Genomic DNA, 25523 nt, shown 5'->3' with positions numbered 1-25523 from the left:
CGTTATCTTACCCATGTTTGACGTTAACCTATAAATAAATAAATAAATAAATAAAAAGACAAACCGGCAACAACAATCACGACAATCGTAACATTTGCATTCATAAGTCAGTAAACAAACCTTTCATCCTTAAATATTTAATGTTGCAATGATGACAATGAACAGCAATGGCATCTTACGCAACGTGACTTTATAAAGCCTTGTGAGTTGTGACTCAACAATGTATGTAGCAGAACAATTAAGCTGATTAAAACTGGTAGCTTGTTTTTCTTAGAAGTAAATGGCATTGCAGCGCCCCCACACTTGAGTTCATGCATTATCTCCGAGCTCAAAGACAGCTCTTTTGTTCTCCGTGCTGTTTGTTTGTGTGTATCTCTGTTTATAATGGCAGTAAAAATGCATTTGTTTTTGTTAAACAAAATTGAGTTTCTTGTTTCTTCGCTTCTCTGTTTCTTCTATACTGGGCTGAGGAATGAATAATCACATGCTGTCAAAATTGTATTTCTTCATTTGTTTCTGACAACCTAGACAGACATGCATAGTCTTCGCCCGTGCTCACACACGATAAAAGAGCAACCACATAATCAAGTAACAAGAAATGATAAAGAGACAGCAAATATAAAAGAAAAACATTTCAATCAAATTAGAAATAGTGGATATCATTGCGACAGTGCTCCTGATGTAGCTTTGTGATTATATATAGTATGTTTGCTATATACAAGAAACGAGACGATAGATAGACAGATAGATACATAGACAGACAGACACAGAGTCAAAGACACAGCTGCTGTAATCCATTTAGACTTTATTGTTTTTATCTCTAAGGTCTGAGGTATACCTTGGAGTTAGAAACCAACAACCCCTCTGGTTTCTCCTAATGAGAAAATAGGAAAGGTGATGTGACACCCCTTTGGTGTTTGTCCACATGGCAAGAAAGAGTTTGCCTAATTACTGTTTAACATTATGAGTAACTTCTTAATTCACTTTTGTGTATGTATGGACAGATGCTGTGGGTTTCTGCGTTTGTAGTGTGTTCTTGATTGGTTAGCCTATTTTGATTTATTGATTTATTTTTCTTTTGCATGTGCTTGAAACCCTCTGATGGTTACAGATCTATCTTTGACATATTAAGAAAAAAAATCATCACATTTTAGGGCAAATAAGGATAAAACATTCATCCTGTACAGCCTATTACATTTGATCCGCAAACTGAATTGCAAATGAAACAACTAAAAACATTTACATTCGGTCACAGATACTTTGCAAATCAGGAAAGTGGCCAGACTGGACTTTTTGCTCACTATATTTATAGAATAAAATATAACACACATTAAGCAATGTGTCTGTATTAACACAAAAACATGGCTCTCTCACATGCCACAAACAACCCATGGCTCACATTCATTATTCTATTCCCTGTGGCAAAATTATAATGTTTCCGCTCTTAATGTTATTATTTAATACATTTCACATTATGATATAGGTGCAAATCACGCTCTTGATACCGATGCCCTGGAAGGGGGGCATGAAAATAATAATAACTAATAATCCTCCAAGAAAAATCTCTGAGCATGGATATTTATGACAGATATTTGCATACTGCCTCTAAGCTCAAATCTGATTGGACAAGGGGGCCCTAGGTCATGTTCGAAAGCCTATGCTTAATAAACCAGATTAAATACTTTTTTTAATTTATTTATATGTCGATCTCAGGAGCTTGTCAACACATTTCTTGTCTGCCAGAGGTCTTCATGTCCCCAAACAATTTATTCAGAAGCTTCACCTACAGTTTTAATACACAAGCTCTTATTTTACTTTTCATTTTGTGACTGAATTTTGCACCGGTCAATTTTGTTAAATTGAATATTGAGGGAAGTTAATTTGAGAAATGCAATCAAGCTCACTTTCATCACCCAGAACTGGTTCTCCTTTCATTATTTTCAGCCAAAGCACATTCTGAATGATTTTGCCTCAGTTAATGAATTTTGGCTGAAACACTGTACATGTTGAAGAATGAAAGGCTTCATTCATACTGATGTATAGTGATCTGAGATCCTTACATTTAGTTTGAGAGCAGAAAAGAACACAATCACACCTTTGAATTGTCTATCATCCATCATCAAAGAACACAGTGGGAACATAGTAAATATCAGATAACATATGGCAATTACAGTGTTAATAAACTTCAGCACAGATGAAGAGCTCTGACATTATGAGACATAGACAACAGTATAGCGACAACTCACATAATAAACCACCATGAACACCTCTAGAGCCTCTAGATCCTTTATATGCATGAAAATATCCCACGTACGATATTTGGGAAAGCAGAATCATGATGGCTGTCAACAAAATCTCTGAAAAGTGCTGAATTAAAAGCATGAGAGATCTTATCAGCTTTAAATGACAAATCAACACCTCTCACAATTAACAAAAAGAAAAACGTTAAGTATACTCTTATACAGTATATACTCTTATATTCTTATACTCTTATGCAGAAAGTGACAAAAACACTTTTTTCTGCACTCTCGTTGTTCTTCTTTTTTCAAATGGGATCCAGAAAGCATGTAGAAGAACCATACGCTGCCACAATGGGCTCATAATGGCTGCCATTGTACTGTGGGCCATTCGGCTTTTCTATGAAGGATAGAAAAATAAAAAGGATAGAAGAAAGGAGCTCTCAGTTTTATGATGTATCCGTGATACATCAAGAAGCCAACTGAGATGCAGAAACACATAGCAAACGAACAGCACAAGAAGACAAAACCATCTCCACACGTGAGAGAGGATGAAAAGTTTGAGAAAACCGTATTGTAATGCATGAAACTGACACATGCACAGTTAGAACAGTTTCACAACATTTTCTCCGTTAATAATTTACAGTGTTTTGGCAGTAGACTTCGAAATGGCGGCTGGGCAGAGAGAGAACGTGAGAGCATGCCGTGGCCGAGCACATCTGCAGTTCCTCACATGCTCGTGTTTTCATGTTCGTCTTATTTTTACAAGTGACTGTCCTGATGGGTCCACAAGCTTCTGCTTTCCTTCATGAGTCCAGAACAAACAGATGGTGTTTGTGAGAAGCTTTGCGGTCCTCGTGTTTCTCGAGAAGCTCCTTGGCTTCCAGTTCTCATGTTTGTGCCAAATGATGACATGCCGAGAAAAAGCAACAGAGACGTTCCCTCATCTTACTCTGTCCTTAACCCATTAGAGTGGAGCGGCCGGCTCCCCCTGTTGGTGTGGAGGGGTTACGGTGCTCAGCAGGCAATCTCCTCTAGCGTGCCCAGGGTGGTCTGGAGGGGAACGCTGACCGTGTGGCTAATCGATTCTGAATGGTTTACCACCGGATCACAGGTACTCTGAGAAAGAAAAAAAAACACAGATGTTATCGTTCTTAAAACTGAGCGCCCGAGGCTCAACACAGTCATTCCACACACTGAGTTTGTGATATCTAAATAAATGATTTGCAGCTTAGAAGGCAGTTATTTTTTACCACATCCTCCCCATGACTCTCTTCCTCCTCCTCTCGGTTCAGCAGGTCCTGCAGTCTCTCCTTCACCACCTGCCAGCACACATCACAAACCACCATCTCATTCACTGCCAAATCAGGTCTCAAACTGCTGGCCTCAGAACAGCTTTGTAGCTCTGCCAGCACTGCGTTAATCAAATCAGCGACATGGGTTGCAGCACAGGGCACTGACCACTGAGGGATCATGGGATCAGGAAATCACATAGGAATTGAAAATGCTGATTTAGATTGGGAAAATCACGCAATTTGGTCAAGCTTTCAGTTCATCTGCTCTGCAGAGCCACATTAGCAACTTAGCAACTTATTTTCTAGATTTTTTTACTTTTCTGAGACCTTGAGATATTTTTTTTTCCCAAAAGCAGCCAGCGACATATCAAGCGATTTCTTGAACAAACTCGTCTGTACCGTCACGCAAGGTCTTCTCTCTGCATCTGCTCTGTCCAGTGAGTGGCTGAGAGGAGCAACACATCCAGTTAAATAACTGTAGATATTCTGTTCCTTCTAATCTGAGTGATCATTTTACATGTAAATATAGGCGAAACGTAGCTGAAAAACAGCACAGCCATTGTCTTTAGGTGCAGTTGATTTTTATGACATCTTGATTATAAATCAGGATTTTAGGTCATATTAACAGCTTGGAAGGGGATAGTCTTAATTGGCCGTGTTTTCAGTCACTATTTAAATATTCATCTCGCTGTCGAAAATAAAAACAAATCCAATACATTGAAAACAAAATCCATTCCATTCCTTTGCAACAAAGGATGTCAATGCCTGTTTGACAGTGGTTTTGATATCTTTGCTTGAATAAAGTTTCTTTATTGGCATCTATTTATAATCACAAATACACAAAATGTTCTTTGGGGAGCCAAACATGGTTCTTCTATGACACTGATGTGAAAACCACATTTTGGAATTTTGGTTTTTAAGAGTGCAATAGATTTAGATGCAATCTTGAATTTTATTAATATTCAAGGGATAGTTTACAGATAACAGAATTTTCATTTTTGATAACAAGTATCTATATAGACACTAACTGTGGCATTCAATATGAGCACTATCTCTTCTCAGAGCAGCTTGTTTACCGTAGTTGAGTCTGCTGTGCTTTTATTGGTATAAAATTTTGGTCATGTGAAAATCTTTGGCCAAGTCTAACCTTATAGGTGACATTACTGGGTTGCACTAGGAGGCTACCAAGAGATGTGAGGCTGACCTAATCAATATGCATGAGCTCTAGTATGATATATAATATCACACACTTGGGAGAGGTACCTTAACCGTGGACCAGAGGAGGCTTAACATGCCCCGTGGACATTATTGAGTCTTGTGAATTAAAAAGAATATATAAAAAATGCTGGCTAATAGGTCAGTTCTTAAGATGACCATATTTTTAAAGATAAAATCTCGTTGGGCATGCATAGTTCTCATGCATTTCAAATGAAGCTAAATGCTTAAGTGTTTCTTTTATTTTTATGTGCTTTGTTAACAGATGCCAAAATGTTTAAACTCCAGAGAGGCTTAAGCTTTAGAAAAAAAAAAAAAAAAAAAAAAAGAAATATGTCCTTTTTAAGCGATCTTGCATCAAAAATCCATTAAAACAGGACAGTACAGAATGCAAAATGAAGGTGTGTGTGTGTGTGTGCCCCCCAGGGTATGAGTGGTGTAAGGGCTTGTGCTGGCTGCTGTCCATAGAGCAAAGAGACCAGCAGCAATGCAGAATTAATGAAGGCTCATTATGATGAAACCCTCCATCAGAGTGTCATTCATTCTACACCAGAGACAGACTGAAGTTTTCAACAGCCATCTCTGTGTCTGGTGGATTCTGTGTGTATTTCTCTGAATACATTTGCATTTATCATGTCTGAGTGTGTTTATTACAGGGTGTATAGTGTCTCCTGTGTCTCTGTGTCTGGACACTGAACATCATGTTTGTGTGCCAGACAAGGTCCAGAATTAACACTCAACAAATACCAAATCCATGTAAAAATTGGCTTCAGTTCATACATATATATATATATGTATGTCATATGGCTGGTGGCTGCCAGTGGCTGGTAACTAATAAGAATGATAATCACATATGGAGAATGTCTTGCAATAGTAAATAGGATCGCAAAGTGCACATATCCCATTTTTGACAGAGTGATGCAGACTCATTTTACCATTCAATAGTTTGAGTAAGCTAGATTTTTTTTTATGTTTTTGAAAGACGTCTCACCATGACTCATGCTCAACAAAGCTGCATATTGCTTAAAACACAGTAAAAATAATATCAAAACATTTTATTAAAATTAAAATAACTTCTTTCTATTTAAATATATTTTAAAATGTAATTTATTATTGTGATTGCAAAGTAAAATTTTCATTCTAATATGCTTATATGCTGCTCAAGAAACATGTTTTATTATTATCAATGTTGAAAACAATCATGCTAATCTTTTGTAACATTGTAACTGCCTTTACTCTCACTTTAGATTCATTTAATAAAAGTATAAATAAAAACAACATAAAATCTTATTGATGCCAAACTTTTGAATGGTAGTTGCTGCAATTTATTAAATAAATACTTATAAATATATTTTTATATCATAATAAAATATTATTTTATAATGTAATAGAAAATGATACATAACTGTGAAAATAATTTTATAATTTTTTTTTTTAATACTTTCTCAATTTACTTCGCAGTTCCTTTTGAACCCTTTGCTTAGATGTTAACATACCTCATATGCATAATCAAATAGCTCCAGTATGGTCAGGATACTTGCACCGATAAACAAGCCCATCTGACCACCGATATCACCTGCAACATAAATAAATTTATGATTTAGAGGAACAAAGAGAGAGAAAAGATGAAAGTCACATATTCATGCTGCAGTGTGCTTTTACCTAGCAGACCTGCCACCTCGTACGCTTTCTTCTGCTCTATGGTCTCATAATTCAGAGCCTCAAAGAACACGTCCAGAACAAGGATATTGTCCCTGCATCAACAGAACACAAAGAGTGATGTTTTTAAGTTATATTCAAATTCATAACCTGAAAACAAGCTTCTTGCAAAAAAGTGATTCGTTTGTTCACACCAGAAGCAATTAAGTTGTTCAACCTGACACAAGCAACACCAAGCAGGAGATTTTGGATGTTTAATATTAAGCTGATTGGAGCAGAGCTTTAAACCAATGACATTTCACTGTAGGCAGAGCTAGCCAGCGTGATGCAACAGAAATAAAACCACATGACCAATAAAATGTCATGGCTGCTTAAGAATTGCAGTCAATAAAAATGGTTCCCAAATATATATCTGTTAGCTCTATTATTATAGTGATTACATCTGCACTAGTGGACATTTACCCTAACATTTCATCCCATTTGTCACCTGATTAGAATACAGTTTATCGCACATGCACACACACACCTTTCTCACAGCAGTCTCAAGAACAGGCCAAAGGCAAATTGGCAATTATTGGATGCTAGTTGGTAAACTGCAAGAGGGCTAACCTCCAAACCCTGAGAACAATTACACTAGCATTATCTCAACCCTTCATTACGCCTCTATTATGCTGCAGAGATGAATGATCTTGGCATGACCGATAATTTGCGTGCATGTGTAGAAGAGTCAATTTTTCCTATCATCATAAAACGAAGCTAGAAGTCTAGAATCTAGAAAAGCTTATCTCTCTAGTGGGACACCAGAGTGATGATATGCTGTCTGCTTTATGCTGATTTAATTGACTCAACAACTGTGTGTGTGTGTGTGTGTGTGTGTGTGTGTGTGTGTGTGTGTGTGTGAGAGAGAGAGAGAGAGAGAGAGAGAGAGAGAGAGAGAGAGTCAGTATTCCCAAAAGCTCCACGTCTCAGACACATCAATCACAAGCTTATCGCTATGACGGTGAACAAATGAATGGAGAGGATGTGATATCTGTCACTATATTGAAGAACAACTCCCTGAATCTTCCTGACACAAAGCAAAAGCTTTCCCAACTTGTCAGCTAAATGTCTAGAGGAGAAATAAATATGTCTGAGAGCCACATCAAATGTCCTGGTGTCCTAATGTTGTTTTTATTGTAGAGAAGCACATCTATAAACTGAGGCAACATTTCAAACACACATTAAGTAGGACAACAACACACAGGGGGAGTTTCTTTGACACAAGTAAAGCTATCTCTCAAAATACAGCATCCATTTCCTCGCGTCACAACCAGGGTTGTGCATCATTTGTAGTAGAAAAGCAATGTCAATTCAATTATACTTAATTTCCTCAATTTGTATTTGAAAAATTATAATTTAAAATGTGAATTTAGTATGCAAATTAAGATAAAATACAATTTAAAACAACGCAATTGTTTGTATTTTCATTATGAATTATCAAAAAATATTACCAAACAAAATATTGTGCTTTCCAGAAGCATAACTTTTTATTATATATATATATATATATATATATATATATATATATATATATATATATATATATATATATATATATATATATATATATATATATATATATATATATATATATAGTCGTGGCCAAAAGTTTTGAGAATTACATAAATATTCGAAATTGGAAAAGTTGCTGCTTAAGTTTTCATAATAGAAATTTGCATATACTCCAGAATGTTATGAAGAGTGATCAGATGAATTGCATAGTCCTTCTTTGCCATGAAAATTAACTTAATCCCAAAAAAACCTTTCCACTGCATTTCATTGCTGTCATTAAAGGACCTGCTGAGATCATTTCAGCAATCGTCTTGTTAACTCAGGTGAAAATGTTGACAAGCACAAGGCTGGAGAACATTATGTCAGGCTGATTGGGTTAGAATGGCAGACTTGACATGTTAAAAGGAGGGTGATGCTTGAAATCATTGTTATTCCATTGTTAACCATGGTGACCTAGAAAAGAAACGCGTGCAGCCATCATTGCATTGCATAAAAATGGCTTCACAGGCAAGGATATTGTGGCTACTAAGAATGCACCTAAATCAACAATTTATAGGATCATCAAGAACTTCAGGGAAAGAGGTTCAATTCTTGTAAAGAAGGCTTCAGGGCATCCAAGAAAGTCCAGCATCGCCAGGATCGTCTCCTAAAGAGGATTCAGCTGCGGGATCGGAGTGTCACCAGTGCAGAGCTTGCTCAGGAATGGCAGCAGGCAGGTGTGAGCGCATCTGCACGCACAGTGAGGCCAAGACTTTTGGAAGATGGCCTGGTGTCAAGAAGGGCAGCAAAGAAGCCACTTCTCTCCAAAAAACATCAGGGACAGATTGATCTTCTGCAGAAAGTATAGTGAATGGACTGATGAGGACTGGGCAAAGTCATATTCTCCGATGAAGCCCCTTTCCGATTGTTTGGGGCATCTGGAAAAAGGCTTGTCCGAGGAAGAAAAGGTGAGCGCTACCTTCAGTCCTGTGTCATGCCAACAGTAAAGCATCCTGACACCATTCATGTGTGGGGTTGCTTCTCATCCAAGGGAGCGGGCTCACTCACAATTCTGCCCAAAAACACAGCCATGTATAAAGAATGGTACCAAAACACCCTCCAACAGCAACTTCTTCCAACAATCCAACAACAGTTTGGTGAAGAACAATGCATTTTCCAGCACGATGGAGCACCGTGCCATAAGGCAAAAGTGATAACTAAGTGGCTCGGGGACCAGAATGTTGAAATTTTGGGTCCATGGCCTGGAAACTCCCCAGATCTTAATCCCATTAAGAACTTGTGGTCAATCCTCAAGAGGCGTGTTGATAAACAAAAACCCACTAATTCTGACAAACTCCAAGAAGTGATTATGAAAGAATGGGTTGCTATCAGTCAGGATTTGGCCCAGAAGTTGATTGAGAGCATGCCCAGTCGAATTGCAGAGGTCCTGAAAAAGAAGGGCCAACACTGCAAATACTGACTCTTTGCATAAATGTCATGTAATTGTCGATAAAAGCCTTTGAAACGTATGAAGTGCTTGTTCAGTACATCACAGAAACAACTGAAACAAAGATTATTATTATATTTATGTTAATATTTATGTAATTCTCAAAACTTTTGGCCACGACTGTATATTTATATTATATTAGGGGGTGTAACGATACACGTATTCATATTGAACCATTCGTAACAAGGCTTTTGGTTTGGTACGCATTACAAACCAAAAAAATTTATTTGTTGGACTAATCCTTTTACATTTAGAAAATAAAAGTAGCTAAAAAATAGCTGCCCACTGCTCTGGGTGTGTGTTCACTTCTCACTGCAGTGTGTGCACTTGGATGGGTTAAATGCAGAGCACCAATTCCGAGTATGGGTTACCATACTTGGCAAATGTCACGACTTTCACTTTCACTTTTATTAGTCCTATTATTAATATTAAGAAGTTACTTTTATTATTAAATTAAAACTACAATCAATTTGCCCCACAATAATTACCAAATAACTGATGTACTGCAAGATTAGGCTATATATTTACTCCTCAATAATTTTTAGTTTATTTATTTATTTATTTTTAAAAATATTTTTAATAAGTCATGGTTATTTCAAGCACCAACTTGTTTTACCTGTTTGACATGAAATATGTTTCTTCTCATTTTTTCACTATGTAATATTATAAACAGTTAGTTATATACCGTTATCAGCATATGTCTCTGAGAGAATATGTGGCGTAATTCATTTTCTGCATAGTGAATTGAATTCGAGATTAAGACATTCACCGGTGTAACTCATGCGCAAAGTTTGCACGTTGCTTGTGTGTTATATCCACTGGCTTGCTTTCATGGTTTAAAACAGAAATATTTCAAACATTGTGACTAAACCAATTACCCCCATTCCGAACCGAAACGTGACATCACTGTGTCATTTCAAACTGAACCTTGAATTTTGTGAACCTAATATATATATATATATATATATATATATATATAGCTAATATATACATACAGATTTCACAACAATTATGTGACACTGAAGACTGAAGAAATTCAGCTTTGACATTACAGGAATAAATTGCATTATAAAATATATTAGTTATTTATATTATATATATATATATATATATAATATTTAAAATTGTAAAAATATTGCTGATTGTTTTTAGAGACTTCATTTCACTGTAACATCCTGTGATTCATGTCCAGTTTCATTCAAGCTTGTGAATAAATTGAAGTAAATTCAGAATTTTTCCCAAGCTTAATAACAGCAGAGCTCATCTCTGCTAGAAAAGTGCAAGCTTGTGATAATTAAAAATCTCCATCTCTGTGATCTTAATATGAGGTGGAACATTAACTGGTAATTTTGCAAATTGGTGGCAGTAATGAGGTAAAAGTTAAAATTCGTACAAGGACAACAATTAAAAAGTTTGGAAAGTGGTGAAAAAGTTAAATAATATACTTCAGAAACCTTTTTGTATGCTGAATTCAAAGCCGTTTTGATGTATTTGAGGGGAAAGATGTGAGGTGTGTACTCACGTTATGTACTTCTCCGACCGGTTGAACTTCTTCTCCAGGTAGCGTGCAGAGGTTTTACTGGGGATCTTGACCATGGAAAGCTCTTTGTTGTATCGAGTCATGTTACAGGGGCTCCTGCAGATGCAGTTTGTGCCTTCAACAGCTGACAGAGCAGCTATGGAAAGCATGAAAGGGTATAGAGGAGAGGAAAAAGAAAAGAGAAAAAGAAAATGAGGGGAGACAGGAAAGAGTACCAGGATGAAAGGGATAATAGATGTCAGTTCTTTCTGCAAGGCAGCATTCCTGGGTTCTATGTATGACATTCCTCAACTGACAACGTACAGGACATGAGGTGGTCTTATCCTTCTCTCCACATACAGAGTCTTTTCAGTGTCTGACACACACACACACAGACACACACACACACACACACACACACCCACCAGAGTGAAGTATAATTAAACTTTTGGCCTTATCAGAAGACTTTCAAATCATTGCTGTCAACTCTTGACAGCTTGGAAAAATATTATGTGTTGCACTTTTGATTACCTTTAGAGAGATACTGCAAGCATGATGAAAACCACCACTATGAATCTGATAAACCACAAAGATCATATTCTCAAAGTGCTTTCTAACATTCGAGAGAAAAACAAAAGACTGACTGATTGACAGGTGAAACGTATTTAATGTAAAAAGTATTTATCTTGAATAAACTTGCTGACATTTAGCTTTCGGTGAATGATAAAGAGACTTATTGCTTCAGTGCAGGGTCTGTGCCCCGCTAGTCAAAGTATAAGCAATGTGTGCAGGATTTCAATTGGAATGCCAATCATAGTTTGGAACCAAACCTAAAGCATCCTAATAGGATCAAATTAGAATTCTCAAAGCCCCTACTCGATATAAAGAAATTGCTACAGGACTTTTTGATTCATATCTGATTCCTAGAATCCAACTGTGTCTTTATTCCACTCCCACTTATTGCATTGGAACTGTGATTTCCATCAAGTGTCTTGCAGCTGGACAGTTCAAGAAAATCACAGGAGAGCTACAGGAGATTAAAAACCCTTAACAATTCATTTTGAATTCCTTTTAATATCCTACAGGTGCATTTCATGCTATTGTTAATTACAATAGCCTTATTTATTCTAAAAACATTTATTTTTATTGTTTTTTGCTAGAATAAAATTTGTTTTATAACCAACTCCTTACTGTTTCTTATTTCCCATTTTTGTACGTGTAAAATAACAAAAGAGAATAATTTTCTATTCTCTTGTCTGTTGCCAAGGGCTGGAATCTTTTGCTCTTGGCTGTGCCTTCCTCAGATTTCTAATCAGCTCATAACTTGCATGACCTGGAGATGGGATCTGACCTTTCACAGAAACATTTTTAAATTTCTCCTTCCCTGACCTTTTATATCTCCACCTCTGTTTCTTCTCCTCACATCCATCCCCTGTCTCACCCCTGCTGTTGGAGATTAAGCTAAAATCACATCCTTTAATTGGAGAATTAAGTCAGATTTAATGTCCTCTATACACACTCACACTCACTCACATACATTTGAAGAGAAAACACACACACACACACACACACAAATACAGGGTTATTACATCTGCTATAATCTTGTGCTAAATCCATCGTTCTGTATGAACTTCACAGCACCATTCACATCGTATAACAAAATCTTATCCAAGCATTGCCAATGGCAGATCCTGTGCTCCAAACCAGAAGGGTTGTGTTATAGAACAGTTGGGAGTTTCATACTACCACACTACTTGTACTACTTTAATAGTACAGAATATAAACAGTGCACAGTGTGGACATTTTCTCCATGCATGGAAAAGTCAATTGACTGTTCACAAAAAGTGATTGCCAACCTTTTTCAACTTGCGGCCCACAGATTCAAACACATATGTTTGCGCGGCCCACTGCAAAAAAATTAACTAACCAAGTGACCCCGTTATTGTTGGGTTAATAACTTAGTCCTCAGAAGCTAGATTGTTAACTGTCTTTATTGAAAGAACTGGCAATGAACAGAAAATAACTCGGGCTTGCAACGGTCAGCAAAACGTGAAAATCAGATCCAGGCAGAGCTCGGCAGCGGGTAGACAGTCAGCGGAGCAAGCAGTCAGGAGGAAACACATTTACAGCCATTTATGTTGACCTTGTTGACAACCATTTATGCATGTTTGAATTTGTTGTTCTGTAGAATATACAGCAAAAATATCTAAGATAATTTGGTGGTTTATTCTTAAAAAAATCGGCGAGCTCGAAGAGTGGAAGCATAGTTACAGTTTAATATTTATTTTTTGTTATTAAATTATATATATGAAATTATGTTATGACTTAGACATTTTTACATATATTAACAATATTATTATTATTTCCACCTGCAATATCATCAGGTTGAAAACCACTGTACTAGAAAATCTGTCTTGTCTGCATGGCTTGCAGAGCTTAAGTGAAATACGGAGTGTTGAATAATATGTTGAAATGTGTGCTCTTAATAAAATGAGCATGCTTATGCACACCATCCGAAGTGTCAGTCAGAAGACATCAAAGTAGCATAAAGAGGCATAAAACCGCACTCACTTGCAGGTGATTCTTTATTTACCAACGTGAGAGAAACAGGCTCAAACTGATAAAAAAAAAAAACAGAGCATGAAACAGTTGAGACCAGTGGATTATAATCAGGTAACTGAATAGAAGATCTAGTATTAGCAATCTTCTCAATAAAGTGATTATGAAAGTTATGACATGTAAGCTGAGAGACATTAAGACACTCAGGTACAGGAGGATTAATGGCAGGGTTCAAAGTACTAAATAGAACTCAGGGGTTGCAAAGATTTAAAAAAAAAAATAATATCAGAAAAATAATTGGCCCTCGCTCTTTTGACTGCTATCTGATATTTTGACAGCAAACCCCTAAAAATATCATAGGAAACTTGAAGCTTGTCTTTCTTCCATTTGAGCTCTGTGTGCCTACAGACCTACAGCCTACAGAGTGCACGAGTAGAATAATTTAAGGTGAGCATTTATGATTCACATTAAAAAAGAATTATTATTAGAATTATTGTACAAATTGCAAAAATCAAAACAGAATTCACTGCATGGAGCCGTCGTGCAGGTGCACATGGTTTAACAGCAGGTGTTGGAAAGGAAACAACAGACTTGTGATCGGAGAAGTTATTATCGATAATTTCAAGTTCAAACTATTCCAACTATTCTTTGAATTTCTTCAAAAATGACACAATTTAGAGTCTTGAGACCTTGTTTCATATCTTGTTTCAATGGTCAATTGACCGTTCACAAAACCCGCCCTCCTTAGTTACAGTTGCTATGCCTGACAAACAATGCTTCTTCTCTCACTACACATCATGTTCTCGTGGAATGAAAAATACATGGCAAAGCAAAGAGGAAACTGACAACACACGACAGAGAAGACAGAGTAGTGTAAGAGTAGATTTGTGGTTAAGGCTAGAAGGGATACAGCTGTGGCTACTGGGCATGGCAACAATAAAACGTGAAACCTACACTCCAAACTCGAATTAGATGGGCTTAGTTAAAAAAAAAAACATGCAAACCGATTGCCTTGAAAAAAACTAAGTAAAGTTAAATAGGAATATTATGTTGTACTGACAAATGCTTAGTTAGTATAGTTTACTTAGACAAGAGTTCTAACAACTTAAAAAGAACTGTAGGGGTTACTTGATCCTTTAATCTTGGCATACTCATGACTTAGTACATGCTCACTGATTCCCAGAGTGCATAGTGGCAGAATAAATTATGCAGTTGCTTTGTTTTACAGATGTTGTTTTTATTTGCCAATTTAATTTGCTGTCTTATATCAGTAGTGGCACAATAAAAAGAGCAAATAAAATGGTTATTGTTACAATTAAAACAAATAAATGAAATGCAATTGTTACCATTGTTGTGATTCCCGTGCTGAATGTTTAAGTCTGTGTGTTATTTAAGGATTATATTAACCCAATTATGAACCTGTCAAGATATTTATGAAAAATATATTTTGCAAAAGCTCATTGATGAACACAAGCACAAAAAATTGCTTTAATTAAAAGATAGGTCATCTTCTATAAGCAACCTATTTATTACTTTTCTTCCCTACGAAATTACTCTGATTACATATTGCATTGCCACTTTAACAGGAAGAAAATTATAATAAGTTTAAAGTTCCAAATACCCAACCAAATGGAATGCTAATCACTATAATGGTGAAAAAAAAAAAACTTTTAGGAAAATCAACATCAATTTATGAAGTCAGTTTATGTGATAATCTCTTAAATATTTCAGTTGTATTGAAAATTCTATGTTAAAGATGACTTTGGGAAACTTGTGCATGCACAACTATTGAAAGATAACTGCAGACACTGAGGAAATGAGTAAAAAGTCTATTGACTTATTTATTTTCTTCTTCTTCTGTTGTTATGTTGTACATTAGCAACATATTAGTTCACTGCTGCCTCTCACTAGTTTATTAATGTCATTGGTTCCTTTGTGGCTACTTGAATATTTTAAGTAAGTGTCACTCAAAACAGTAAGAAAATAGTTTTATTTGACTTGAAAGTAGCTGTAACTTAATAAAACCTAGTAAGGATAACAACTAAGTAAAGATTACTAATTAAATCTAAGTAAGGTAAGGTAAGGTAACTATTGGATTTTACAGTATATGAAAATGTTTTTAAAAAAGCATATGGCGCCATAGTTTCATCACTTTAGAGTGTCGCAGTGACCATCTTTTTGCAGTAAAGGACCTGTCATAGTTTAATGAGTGGGAAGATGACATGAAGCGAAGCGAGGTTAGCTGCATTGAAAAAACATGAGCGCATATGTGCATATACAGCTCCTAACTGGGGCGAAATTCACGGGATTCTGTCCACAGAACGATAAGAGCACACGTTTTAACATATTATTTTGTCATTTAACACTTAGTGTTTTAACTTAAGTGCTGCAAGCCATGCATTTTAATAGTCTATGATACAGCACCGGACATGACAGATTTTCTAGTATGCAAAACAAGTATTTTAAAGGAATTTCTTAGCTTATTGCAGTTACTGTGGCAGCCTACAACAGCACAGCTTAAGCCTGGCGATTGCAGCGGCGGCACATAATATCCACGTTCTGATTGGTCAGATTCCTTGTCAATCAAGCTCTTTGTGAACGGTCAATTGACCTGTCAAAAGGTACAGGATATGACCAAAGCATGTTGCACTCTACTTCAATTTCCAATGTGGCTAGCATATTTCAAACATAAATGTAATCATATTTGGCCTTTTTATTTATAGCATCCATCCATCCATCCATCCATCATCTTCCGCATATCTGGGGCCGGGTCACGGGGGCAGTCTAAGCAGCGACACCCAGACTTCCCTCTCCCTAGCCACTTCCTCCAGCTCTTCCAAAGGGAACCTCAAGGCGTTCCCAGGCCATCCGGGAGACATAGTCCCTCCAGCGTGTCCTAGGTCTTCCCGGGGCCTCCTCCCGGTGGGACATGCCTGGAACACCTTCCTGGGAAGGCGTCCAGGAGGCATCCAAAATAGATGCCCGAGCCACCTCAGCTGGCTCCTCTCGATGTGGAGGAGCAACGGCTCTACTCTGAGCTCCTCCCGAGTAACCGAGCTTCTCACCCTATCTCTAAGGGAGCGCCCAGCCACCCTACGGAGAAAGCTAATTTCGGCCGCCTGTTTATAGCATAGTATAGTATAATACAGGGTAAGATACACCTCAGAGCAAGTTGACCCCCCCCCCATCTTAATATTTTCTATGCTATTTTGAATGGCTATGCTATTTTTCGTTTCATCATCTAAACATCAATATTTGTGAGGTTTAGTTAGTTGAAACAATTTTGAGGTTGACTAATTCAATTGTCTCTGGAAAATAGTGATCTATGACATTGCATTATGTTAAATAATAAAAAAGGTCAATCTGTTAATGAGGTATTTGTGGGTACAAATGATTATAGATTTGTGGAGTAAAATTATAGTTGTATTTATAAAAAAAAAAAAAGAAAAAAAAAAAAGCTACTTAAAAAGCTATTTATGGCCATTTTATTATTAGAGACGAGACAGTGGAGATTAGACAGGAAAGCAAATCGGACCTCAGGTTGCCTTGAGCACAGTTGCGCTGTATGTCAAGGCACTACCAACAAGGCTATTGATGCTGACATGGTTTTCATTTTTTAAGAGCAAAAATAAAATTTGACCCGGAGTGGCAGGTTGTTAATAGTGTTATTATTTTTAAATGCAATAGTTATTGTAAAGGGGTTGTTATTCAGTATTTCCATTAATTAAATGTACATTCTAGACACTTTGCTTTTTATTAAAAAGTATAGGCTAACTGAGTGAAATCATTCAATTTGCATTCAAAGTGTTGCTTTTATGACATATCTTCAATTAAAATATGCTATGCCTGTGTATGTAAATATGTATTGTATATATAGAATAAATAACAGATTAATCTCTTTTACTGGGATTCTGCTTTCATTGTCATCAGGGTAAGTTACCCTGGCCAATACTCTGCAATAAGGTGCATTTGTTAACAGTAGTTAATGTACTAACATTAACAAACAATGAAAATCTATTACACTATTTGTTAATCTTTGTTAATGTTAGTTAAGGAAAATACCATTGTTTATTGTTGTTTTGTTAGTAATGTTAACAAACAAAACTTGTGATTTTAATAATGTATTAGTAAATGCTGAAATTAATATTAACTGAGATTACCAAATGCTGTCGAAGTATTGTTCATTCTTAGTTCATGTTAACTATTTGATCTTATTGTACCATCTTCACTTATTCATTTATTCAACTAACTACAATTCTAATAGAATAGATTTAGTATTTTACATAAGTACTAAATCATTATGTCATCATGTCATTTATGTAAAGTATTTGTTATTTGTTCTAACTACCATATTTTGACCCTGCCTTTGATCATGACTTGTAATATTTTCTTCTTGCAGTATTTGATTTTACTACCAAAAGAGATAAAGAGAAAAAAGTTATTTGGATTAAAATAACTGAATTAACAAAACAAAACAGCAATGCTTAGTTCTTAGGAGTACTACTTTTTTTATGTAACATTGCATACTATTTCCTCATTGAATACTGTTTGTAGTAGGCAGTATACAGTATAGTGCACAGTGTGCTGTAAGCAGTGGATTGTTATTCTGTTCTGAACATCTCTTGATTAACATTCTGTGTGTAATAGTCCTTGTTCTGTCTCTGAGTGTGTTCTATCATTGTCAATCTCACTTGTTCTGTTTTTCTTTAGCTTTCTTTTCTTTCTTTTTTTTATTCCAGCAATTTCCCTTTCATACCTCTAATAGCCTCCCATTCATTTTTAAAAGTGTTCATCTGCATATTGTTCTGTTGAAACCGAAAATACATATTCCTTCTATCCTCAATGTGCTGTGAGCAGAAAGTTGGAGTTGGTGATAGTTTTCCTATCCACTTTGCCAAAGAAACGAACCAGTTGTCAAGCATTTTGAAGCCAGTAGCGAAAGTTTTGGACAAGCTGTTCAGCCTCTTGTGCTGTGCCGTAGTGCCTTTACTTGTCAGCTGAGGTCAGAGACTTCCCACTGAAACTTTTCCAGTGGTTTACAAGTCTGTCCCTCTTCATACTCTGTTGGCTTTATCTTGCATAATTGTGCATAGAGAATTCTAATAAAAAGGTAAAAATGTGTGAAATTGGACATATTAATAACCTAAGGATGTCTTTGGAAAAAGCTTGTGTGCTGAATACCTGAGCCGTTTGAAAATGTACAGTCCTAGCTGTGCTCTAATTTGAATTTCCTCATTAGTGGAAGATAATTAGTGAACATGGAGCCAACTTGGTTATTATGTGTGGGATAGACTGCTGGTATATACTGTCAGATGGTACGTAGAGAGGGAGTTAATGAGGGCCAGACTGCATTCTGCTGGTAGGGATGGTGCACAAAACAGTTCAAGTTTGACTTAATAACTTAAAAATAATGACTTAATTTGTGCGAGTTCACGAGGGGATTTTTCAGTGTCAAGAGGCATAAAGATCTGCAAATAAAAATACAATTATTTTGTAAGAGAACCAAAGCATACTTTCAAAGTTTCTCCATGCAGAGGTAATGTAGTCTAATTTGGTGAAGCTTGCAAAGATTATATATGACACGTTCTGATGTCTAATGTCTAGTGCTTTCAACTGCCGTACAAGAGAGACACAAGCACACATACAAACAAATTGATTTGTTATTTTATATTTATTTTACTTTTTGTTCTTCCATTTGTCCTTTTCCCCTTTTCAAAGGATGTGACTTAAAAACAAAACACAGCTACAGAGGAGGAAGATGTGGAGCAGAGAATGAAGAGGGACGGTGGAGACTGTTTTCATGAGTTTTGCCCATGTAATTGGATTTGTGAAGGGTCAGTCCAGTAATAGTCATGAGGGTCTGCTGAACAGAAACTTGTGCATATGTATTTTGTGCCACGGGAGTTTGCTGGATGAATGAAAATGAGCCCAGTAATACATCAGGATTCAAAACACACTTTATCCACTCAGCTAGTCTCACTGATGGGAAAATGTCAAAAACATCCGAACTCAAACCATGAAAGTGAGTAACACAACAAAAACCTGCCTGTGTAGAATTTTTTCTTGATTACAGCAGAATCGTTCTTCGTTTGTTATGTCATGCAGGTCAAATATGGGGTTCACTTTTTAAAAAAAAAAAAAAAAAAAGAGAGACTATGCTGTTTTCAAAACAGCCTATTTATATTGCAGAAAAATACAGTGGTTCTCAATCCTGGCACTGAAGTACACAAGCACTGGTCATTTTGGATGTTTTCAGTCGCACTTCATATTCCAATTCTTACTATTAACAAACAATTACCTACAACATTTATCTCAATAAACTTCTATTTTGCTAAATATTAATAGTAAGCAAGGTAGTTGTTAAGTTTAAGTATTGGGTAGGATCAGAGACGTAGAATATAGTCATGCAGAATATATGTGCTTTATAAGTACTAATACATCCAATATACAGTATTAATAATAGGCATGCTAATACTTAATAGTGAAAATTGGTCATCCTAAAATGTTACCAATACAGTGCTAAATCTTCACAGTAATAAACCAGAAAATAACTGTGTTAATTTTGCAGAATTCATAAATTATGAAATAAATCTGATTCAGCATCCCTAGAAAGCAGCTCTACATTATATTGCTGGGTTAAATATAACCCGGTACTGGTTTTGACCCAGCACTTGGGTTATACCCAGAAAATTGGGTTAAACATTTAACCCAACTGCTGGGTCAAAACAGGATTTCTTTGGAAATGGCTTGTGTGCTGAATACCTGAGCCATTTGAAAATGTATATTCCTAGCTTTGCTTTAATTTGAATTTCCTCATTAGTGGAAGATAATTAGTGAACATGGAGCCAACTTGGTTATTATGTGTGGGATAGACTGCTGGTATATACGGTCAGATGGTACGTAAAGAGGGAGTTAATGAGGGCAGACTGCATTCTGCTGGTAGGGATGGTGCACAAAACAGTTCAAGTTTGACTTAATAACTGACTTAAAAGTTAAAAAGCAGCTCTACACTCTAAAAATGCTGGGTTAAATACAACCCAGTACTGGTTTTGACCCAGCGGTTGGGTTACTACCCGGAAGGTTGGGTTAAACATTAAACGCTGGGTTTGTACATATTTCACCCAGCACTGGGTTGTATTTAACCCAGAATTTTTTACGGTGTACAGAAGGCAACAGTGTCATCATCCAGCTCAAGAGAGTTTAAGTTTTGCTTGCATTTGATAGTGTCAATGCAGTCAAATTTTATAATATTACTAAATATAAACTGTCTTTTAAATTCTCCAGGACTGAGATCCACTGGACTATAGAGATAGATCATATTGAACTCTACAACTTTTTTTTTTTTCTTTTTGAGAAAGTATGCTTAATGGAGCCAGAAATATGTATGCTGTTCCAAACAAAACCTTGACTGGAGCATTTACAAACAAAATGGAATAAAACTCTTAATGTGTCTTGAATTAAATGTGGGAAATGCTATTCTGTATTGTTCTAAGCCAATATTGTATACAATATGTATAAATAATAAATGGGTGTAGAGATTAGTGTGTGTACTGGGTATTCCTTATATTATTATATATTTATTATTATTATTATATTATTATTATTATTATTATTATTATAGAGACCAAATGTACCCAGCAAGCATAGTAATACTAGTCATTTTTGATCTTGTGGGGGATTTTTTAGGTCCCCCTGAGGAAAACAGCTTATAAATGATACAGAATTAAGTTTTTTTTTAAGTTATTTTCTGTGAGGTTTACAGGTAGGTGTAGGATAAGCGGATAAAAATACAGTATTCACACTATAAAAACCATTACCCGTAAAACATGGAAACAGTGTGTGTGTGTGTGTGTGTGTGTGTGTGTGTGTTTGTGTGTACGTGTGCATGAAAAGCACACTCACCCAGAGCAGGTTCAGCACAGTCCTTGTACTGTTCAGGAGTGCAGTATGGAGAATCACCTAGAAATGAGAGAAAAACAGAAACAGAAAAAAGGTAAGTGCCAAAGAAAATTTCTTCTTTATTCAGCCTTCTTAAATTAATAATGAGACACTGAAAACGTGTTCTGAGTAGGAGAAAAACAGACCCAACCTTCACCCAGCCAAACTCAGCAGCACGACAAGGAAATAAACAACTGGGAAAGCGTGTGTGTGTGTGTGTGTGTGTGTGTGTGTGTGTGTGTGCTTATGGAAGAGAGTTTTGTGCATGTCTGCACTTGATCTTGACCAAAGACATATCCTGAATGTACATCACAGAGCAGTCACAATCAGTTAATGAATCTATAATTGCAGTATTAGAGCATGAGATAATTGTCCTGTCTTCAGCATCAACTGAAGTAGCAAGTGGTTGAGGTTGGCACCTATGGGTTAGAATTAATAGGGACCTTTGTGAAAAAAAGTTTAGTTTTATCAGATAGGTGAAAATGGAAACCATATAGTGTCATTAAAAGAGACCGGTTGAAAATGAAAACGATTGCAGCACTAACTTTAAAGATCAGCTATTAGGGAAGAGCATTAATTGCCATTAAGAATGGGACATAAAGGGCACTAAGTCACAATGAAAAGTTCATAAAATCACATTGTGAAATCATGGAAATATACTGCATCTTTAAAAAGACCATTTAGCAACAGCTAAAGATGAGTATTTATGAATGGACCGAAATGACTATTTTATCAGTGAAATGAAATTAAAATGGAATGCTTTTGAAGACCATTTTGTGGAAAGATCTTCCACACTTCTCAGATTATACAACATGTCAAGTCCACTCATGGTTTATGCTTACAGGCCCTTGCTGTCTGTTTGTGGGCTTGTTCCAAACCACCTTTGACCCACAGAAAACTATATTCTATATTCTGACCTCATCTAAACAAGTTCAGTCAGGTTTTCCTTTGGCTGCCAAATTCAAACCACAAATGCTACAAGCCATTAAGTTATCACTACACATATCCTCATGTTGACTTGCTTTCTGCCAGAATATGAGATGTGACCTCACTGAATGACTGTTCATCAAGAATTAAAGAACTTAGATGGGTTTACACAAAGAAGATGGGAACATTGGTCCCTGCTGGCTTCGTGATAGTCACAGACATTATTAGTGATGTCTAATTTTGGAAATCTGTTCTGATTTGTATGCAAATTAAGTATTATATATATATATATGTAATTACATAGTAGTTATGGCCACTTAATATAAACAGGGGCTTGTTTTTCTTTTGTTTTTGTCTTTATACTTTGGGATAATTTGTATAAAATCACGATAATGTCTGAAACTGAACAGTGAAAAGAAATGTATTATAGAAGTGAGAGAGGGTGAGTATGAAGAAAAAAGATAAGTTTCAAGCAGTGCTATGTTGGGACCTACCAGGCATGTAGACCATCCTGCAGTTGCAGTTTTCCACGATGTAGCGCGTCTCACACTCAATACGGCAGGCAGACACACTGTACACCTGAAAGAGGCCTGAATCTAGGGCTCTGGTCACACACTCGCCCCAAGGAGGAGGAAGGTAAGTCAGCTGAAGGAGAAGAAAACATTATAATGCATTAGACAGGCTGATTAGCGTGTTATTGGAATTCTCATGCAGCAACATTGGCAACAGAGGTTTTTTTACAAACTTTTTTAATTGTATTTAATTTTGGAGGTTGGTGGGGAGTATACTGCTTTTGACAACACCAGTGGTCAATGCAAATCTATTTTATTTTATCTCAGTAAACACCAATTAGTTTCATACTCTGGCAGCATACCCACAGAGCATTCACAGTCCATTTCCTAACCTTCTAATGTCATATCACACACACACACACACACACGCACGCACGCACACACACACACACACACACACACACACACACACACACACACACACACACACACACACACACACACACACACACACACACACAAAACCCTGAATGATAATAGTAATGGGCTGATACAATGAATGTTTTTGAGCCAGAACTAATTCGTTATTACAGTTACTATTGTTTTGAATTAATTGGATTGGCATTAGAGTGTAGTTTGAGTGAATAAACTAGATATTCACAAGCATAACTGTATTTTCCAGTTATGCCTGTTTTGACCTTTTTTGCTTTCTGTACAATAGCTTGCAGAGATTGCTACATAATTAATTTTCATGTATTTGCACAATTATGGCTGTATATCTCAACATTGCAAGCAAAAACAAAATAAATTGTCTAGTCAATTTTACAGAAAAAGAAATGACAACTGAAAATTGTTAAGGTTGGATGAGAAGTTTTAAAAAATCAGTATAAAAAAATAGTAACACTTTGCAATAAAGTTCTATTTGATTATTTTAGTCTATTATATATGTTATCATGAATTGACTAAATAATTTACTCAAAAATGTAATCTGTGGTCTGTTGCTTTTCATTTGACATCAGATCAATCAGACAGTCTCTTCCTATCTGAGTGGGAGGTTCTTAGCAAGACTAACCCACTATTATTGGGCATGTTTGCTTGCTGAATACATGAATGATATTCTATCATCTGGATATTTCTGCAATGGCATCTATAACCAAATTTGGTGCAAAGCTTAATCCATGGATGTCAGAATAATGTCCAAAACCACCTTTATATCAGCCAGGAAAACCTAAAAATACTAATAAAAAAAAAAAAAAACATTAAAAAAAATGCACAACACATCACAATCATCAAGAAAAAAAAGAAAAGTGAATTAGTTCCAATTTGGCACACAAAGCGCACAGAGTCCCTCTCTTCTGTTCTGCACAAGAGTGAAAAACAATTGCATGAATTTATCATAAAATGATCATTAAAAGGATGCTTTACAGAGGTCTTTGTCTTAGGACTTTCCATAGACACAAGAAGCACATTTTGTCAGATGCAGCAACAGACATCCTGCTTGCATGTGTCCATTGGCTGGAAGGATTGTTTATTGCGTTATAGACAACTTCTAGCACGATCACACTCCACAGTTCTCCATGAGCAGACACTCTGAACTGGTTCTCGTATCAGTGAACCTGGCAGCAGATGGATGGGGAAGGCGGCAGGGAGGGAAGGGCGTGAATATCAAGGGAGAGAGAAATATGGAGCAGGATTAAAGATTTAAGAGGGAATGACAAAAGAGATCGTAAACAACAAGGGGAAGAGACATGAGACAGGAAATGGCAGGTGGAGAGGAGGAGGAGTCCATCTGCCCCAAAACAATAGGCTGCCCACATCCACACTTCTTCGAGCATACATTACCCATGCTTTCACGCAGGTCAGCTTAGTCTTAGTTTTTAGTCTCAACGGGAGACATCGTGGGTAATGCGGTCTTAAGACCAAAAGAGCCAAATGTGAATAATGAGCTGACTTGGAGGGGATAAGAAGGGACATAATCTCTTTCCAACTGCGTCTGGAAACTACTGAGCATCAGGCACAGATTGAGGAACCAATTTCACGCGGCTGCTGATAGGAAAAAAAGATATCTGACAGACAAATGAAATTTGTCAGTGGAGATAAAATCAAAGCTATTTTGGCATGGGAAGACTTTAAAAGACCAGTCATCTTACCTCTGCTCTGGGAATCAAAAATAAGCCCAGCTTCCAGATCTGAAATGCTGACAAAAGCCTGCCGCAACAAACAATATCTTTTAAACAAAATCAATTACAGATTCTCTGGTAAACAGCCTTACAATAACTTCATTTGCATTTCTGCAGTGTTCCTTCAGAGGTATTGCAGCCTATACAGTCCCTTTGAACTATAAGAAAAACAAACCTAATTAAGTATTTCTCAAAATGTTTGAAATAATGCTTTATATGTGTATTACAAGTAGATGTGAATGCATCAGTAATTTCCAACATCAAAGAATAAAAAAATATAAATACGATTCCAAAAATCCAAAAATAATTCTCAGGAGTGATTATATTACTGCGCCAAGGTCGAAGTACATTACAGTTATCATTTTTTATCCGCTTAGAAAATCGCCACCTTTTATTTTGGGTCACCATACTTACTCATGTAACTACTCATGTAACCGTCTTTAAA

At 36.3% G+C, this 25523-nt stretch overlaps 1 protein-coding gene across 5 annotated transcripts in view; it reads right to left on the bottom strand.

Moving 5' to 3' along the window:
* Positions 1-788: 788 nt before the first annotated feature.
* asic2 (acid-sensing (proton-gated) ion channel 2) overlaps positions 789-25523 on the bottom strand; it is a 391397-nt gene continuing 366662 nt past the window's right edge. For all 5 annotated transcript variants that reach the window (XM_059557921.1, XM_059557944.1, XM_059557928.1 and 2 more), the window contains 7 exons: positions 22881-23031; positions 21424-21480; positions 10966-11119; positions 6410-6501; positions 6244-6323; positions 3491-3559; positions 789-3356 (listed from right to left, as the gene is read on the bottom strand). In XM_059557921.1, coding sequence (XP_059413904.1) covers positions 3255-3356; positions 3491-3559; positions 6244-6323; positions 6410-6501; positions 10966-11119; positions 21424-21480; positions 22881-23031 — 705 coding nt within the window. In that variant the 3' untranslated portion in view covers positions 789-3254. The remainder of the gene's footprint in view (positions 3357-3490; positions 3560-6243; positions 6324-6409; positions 6502-10965; positions 11120-21423; positions 21481-22880; positions 23032-25523) is intronic.

The sequence above is a fragment of the Carassius carassius genome, chromosome 1 (assembly GCF_963082965.1).
Source record: "Carassius carassius chromosome 1, fCarCar2.1, whole genome shotgun sequence".
NCBI lineage: Eukaryota > Metazoa > Chordata > Actinopteri > Cypriniformes > Cyprinidae > Carassius > Carassius carassius.
The sequence above is the reverse complement of the archived record's forward strand: the minus strand, read 5'-3'. Positions and strand labels throughout refer to the sequence as shown.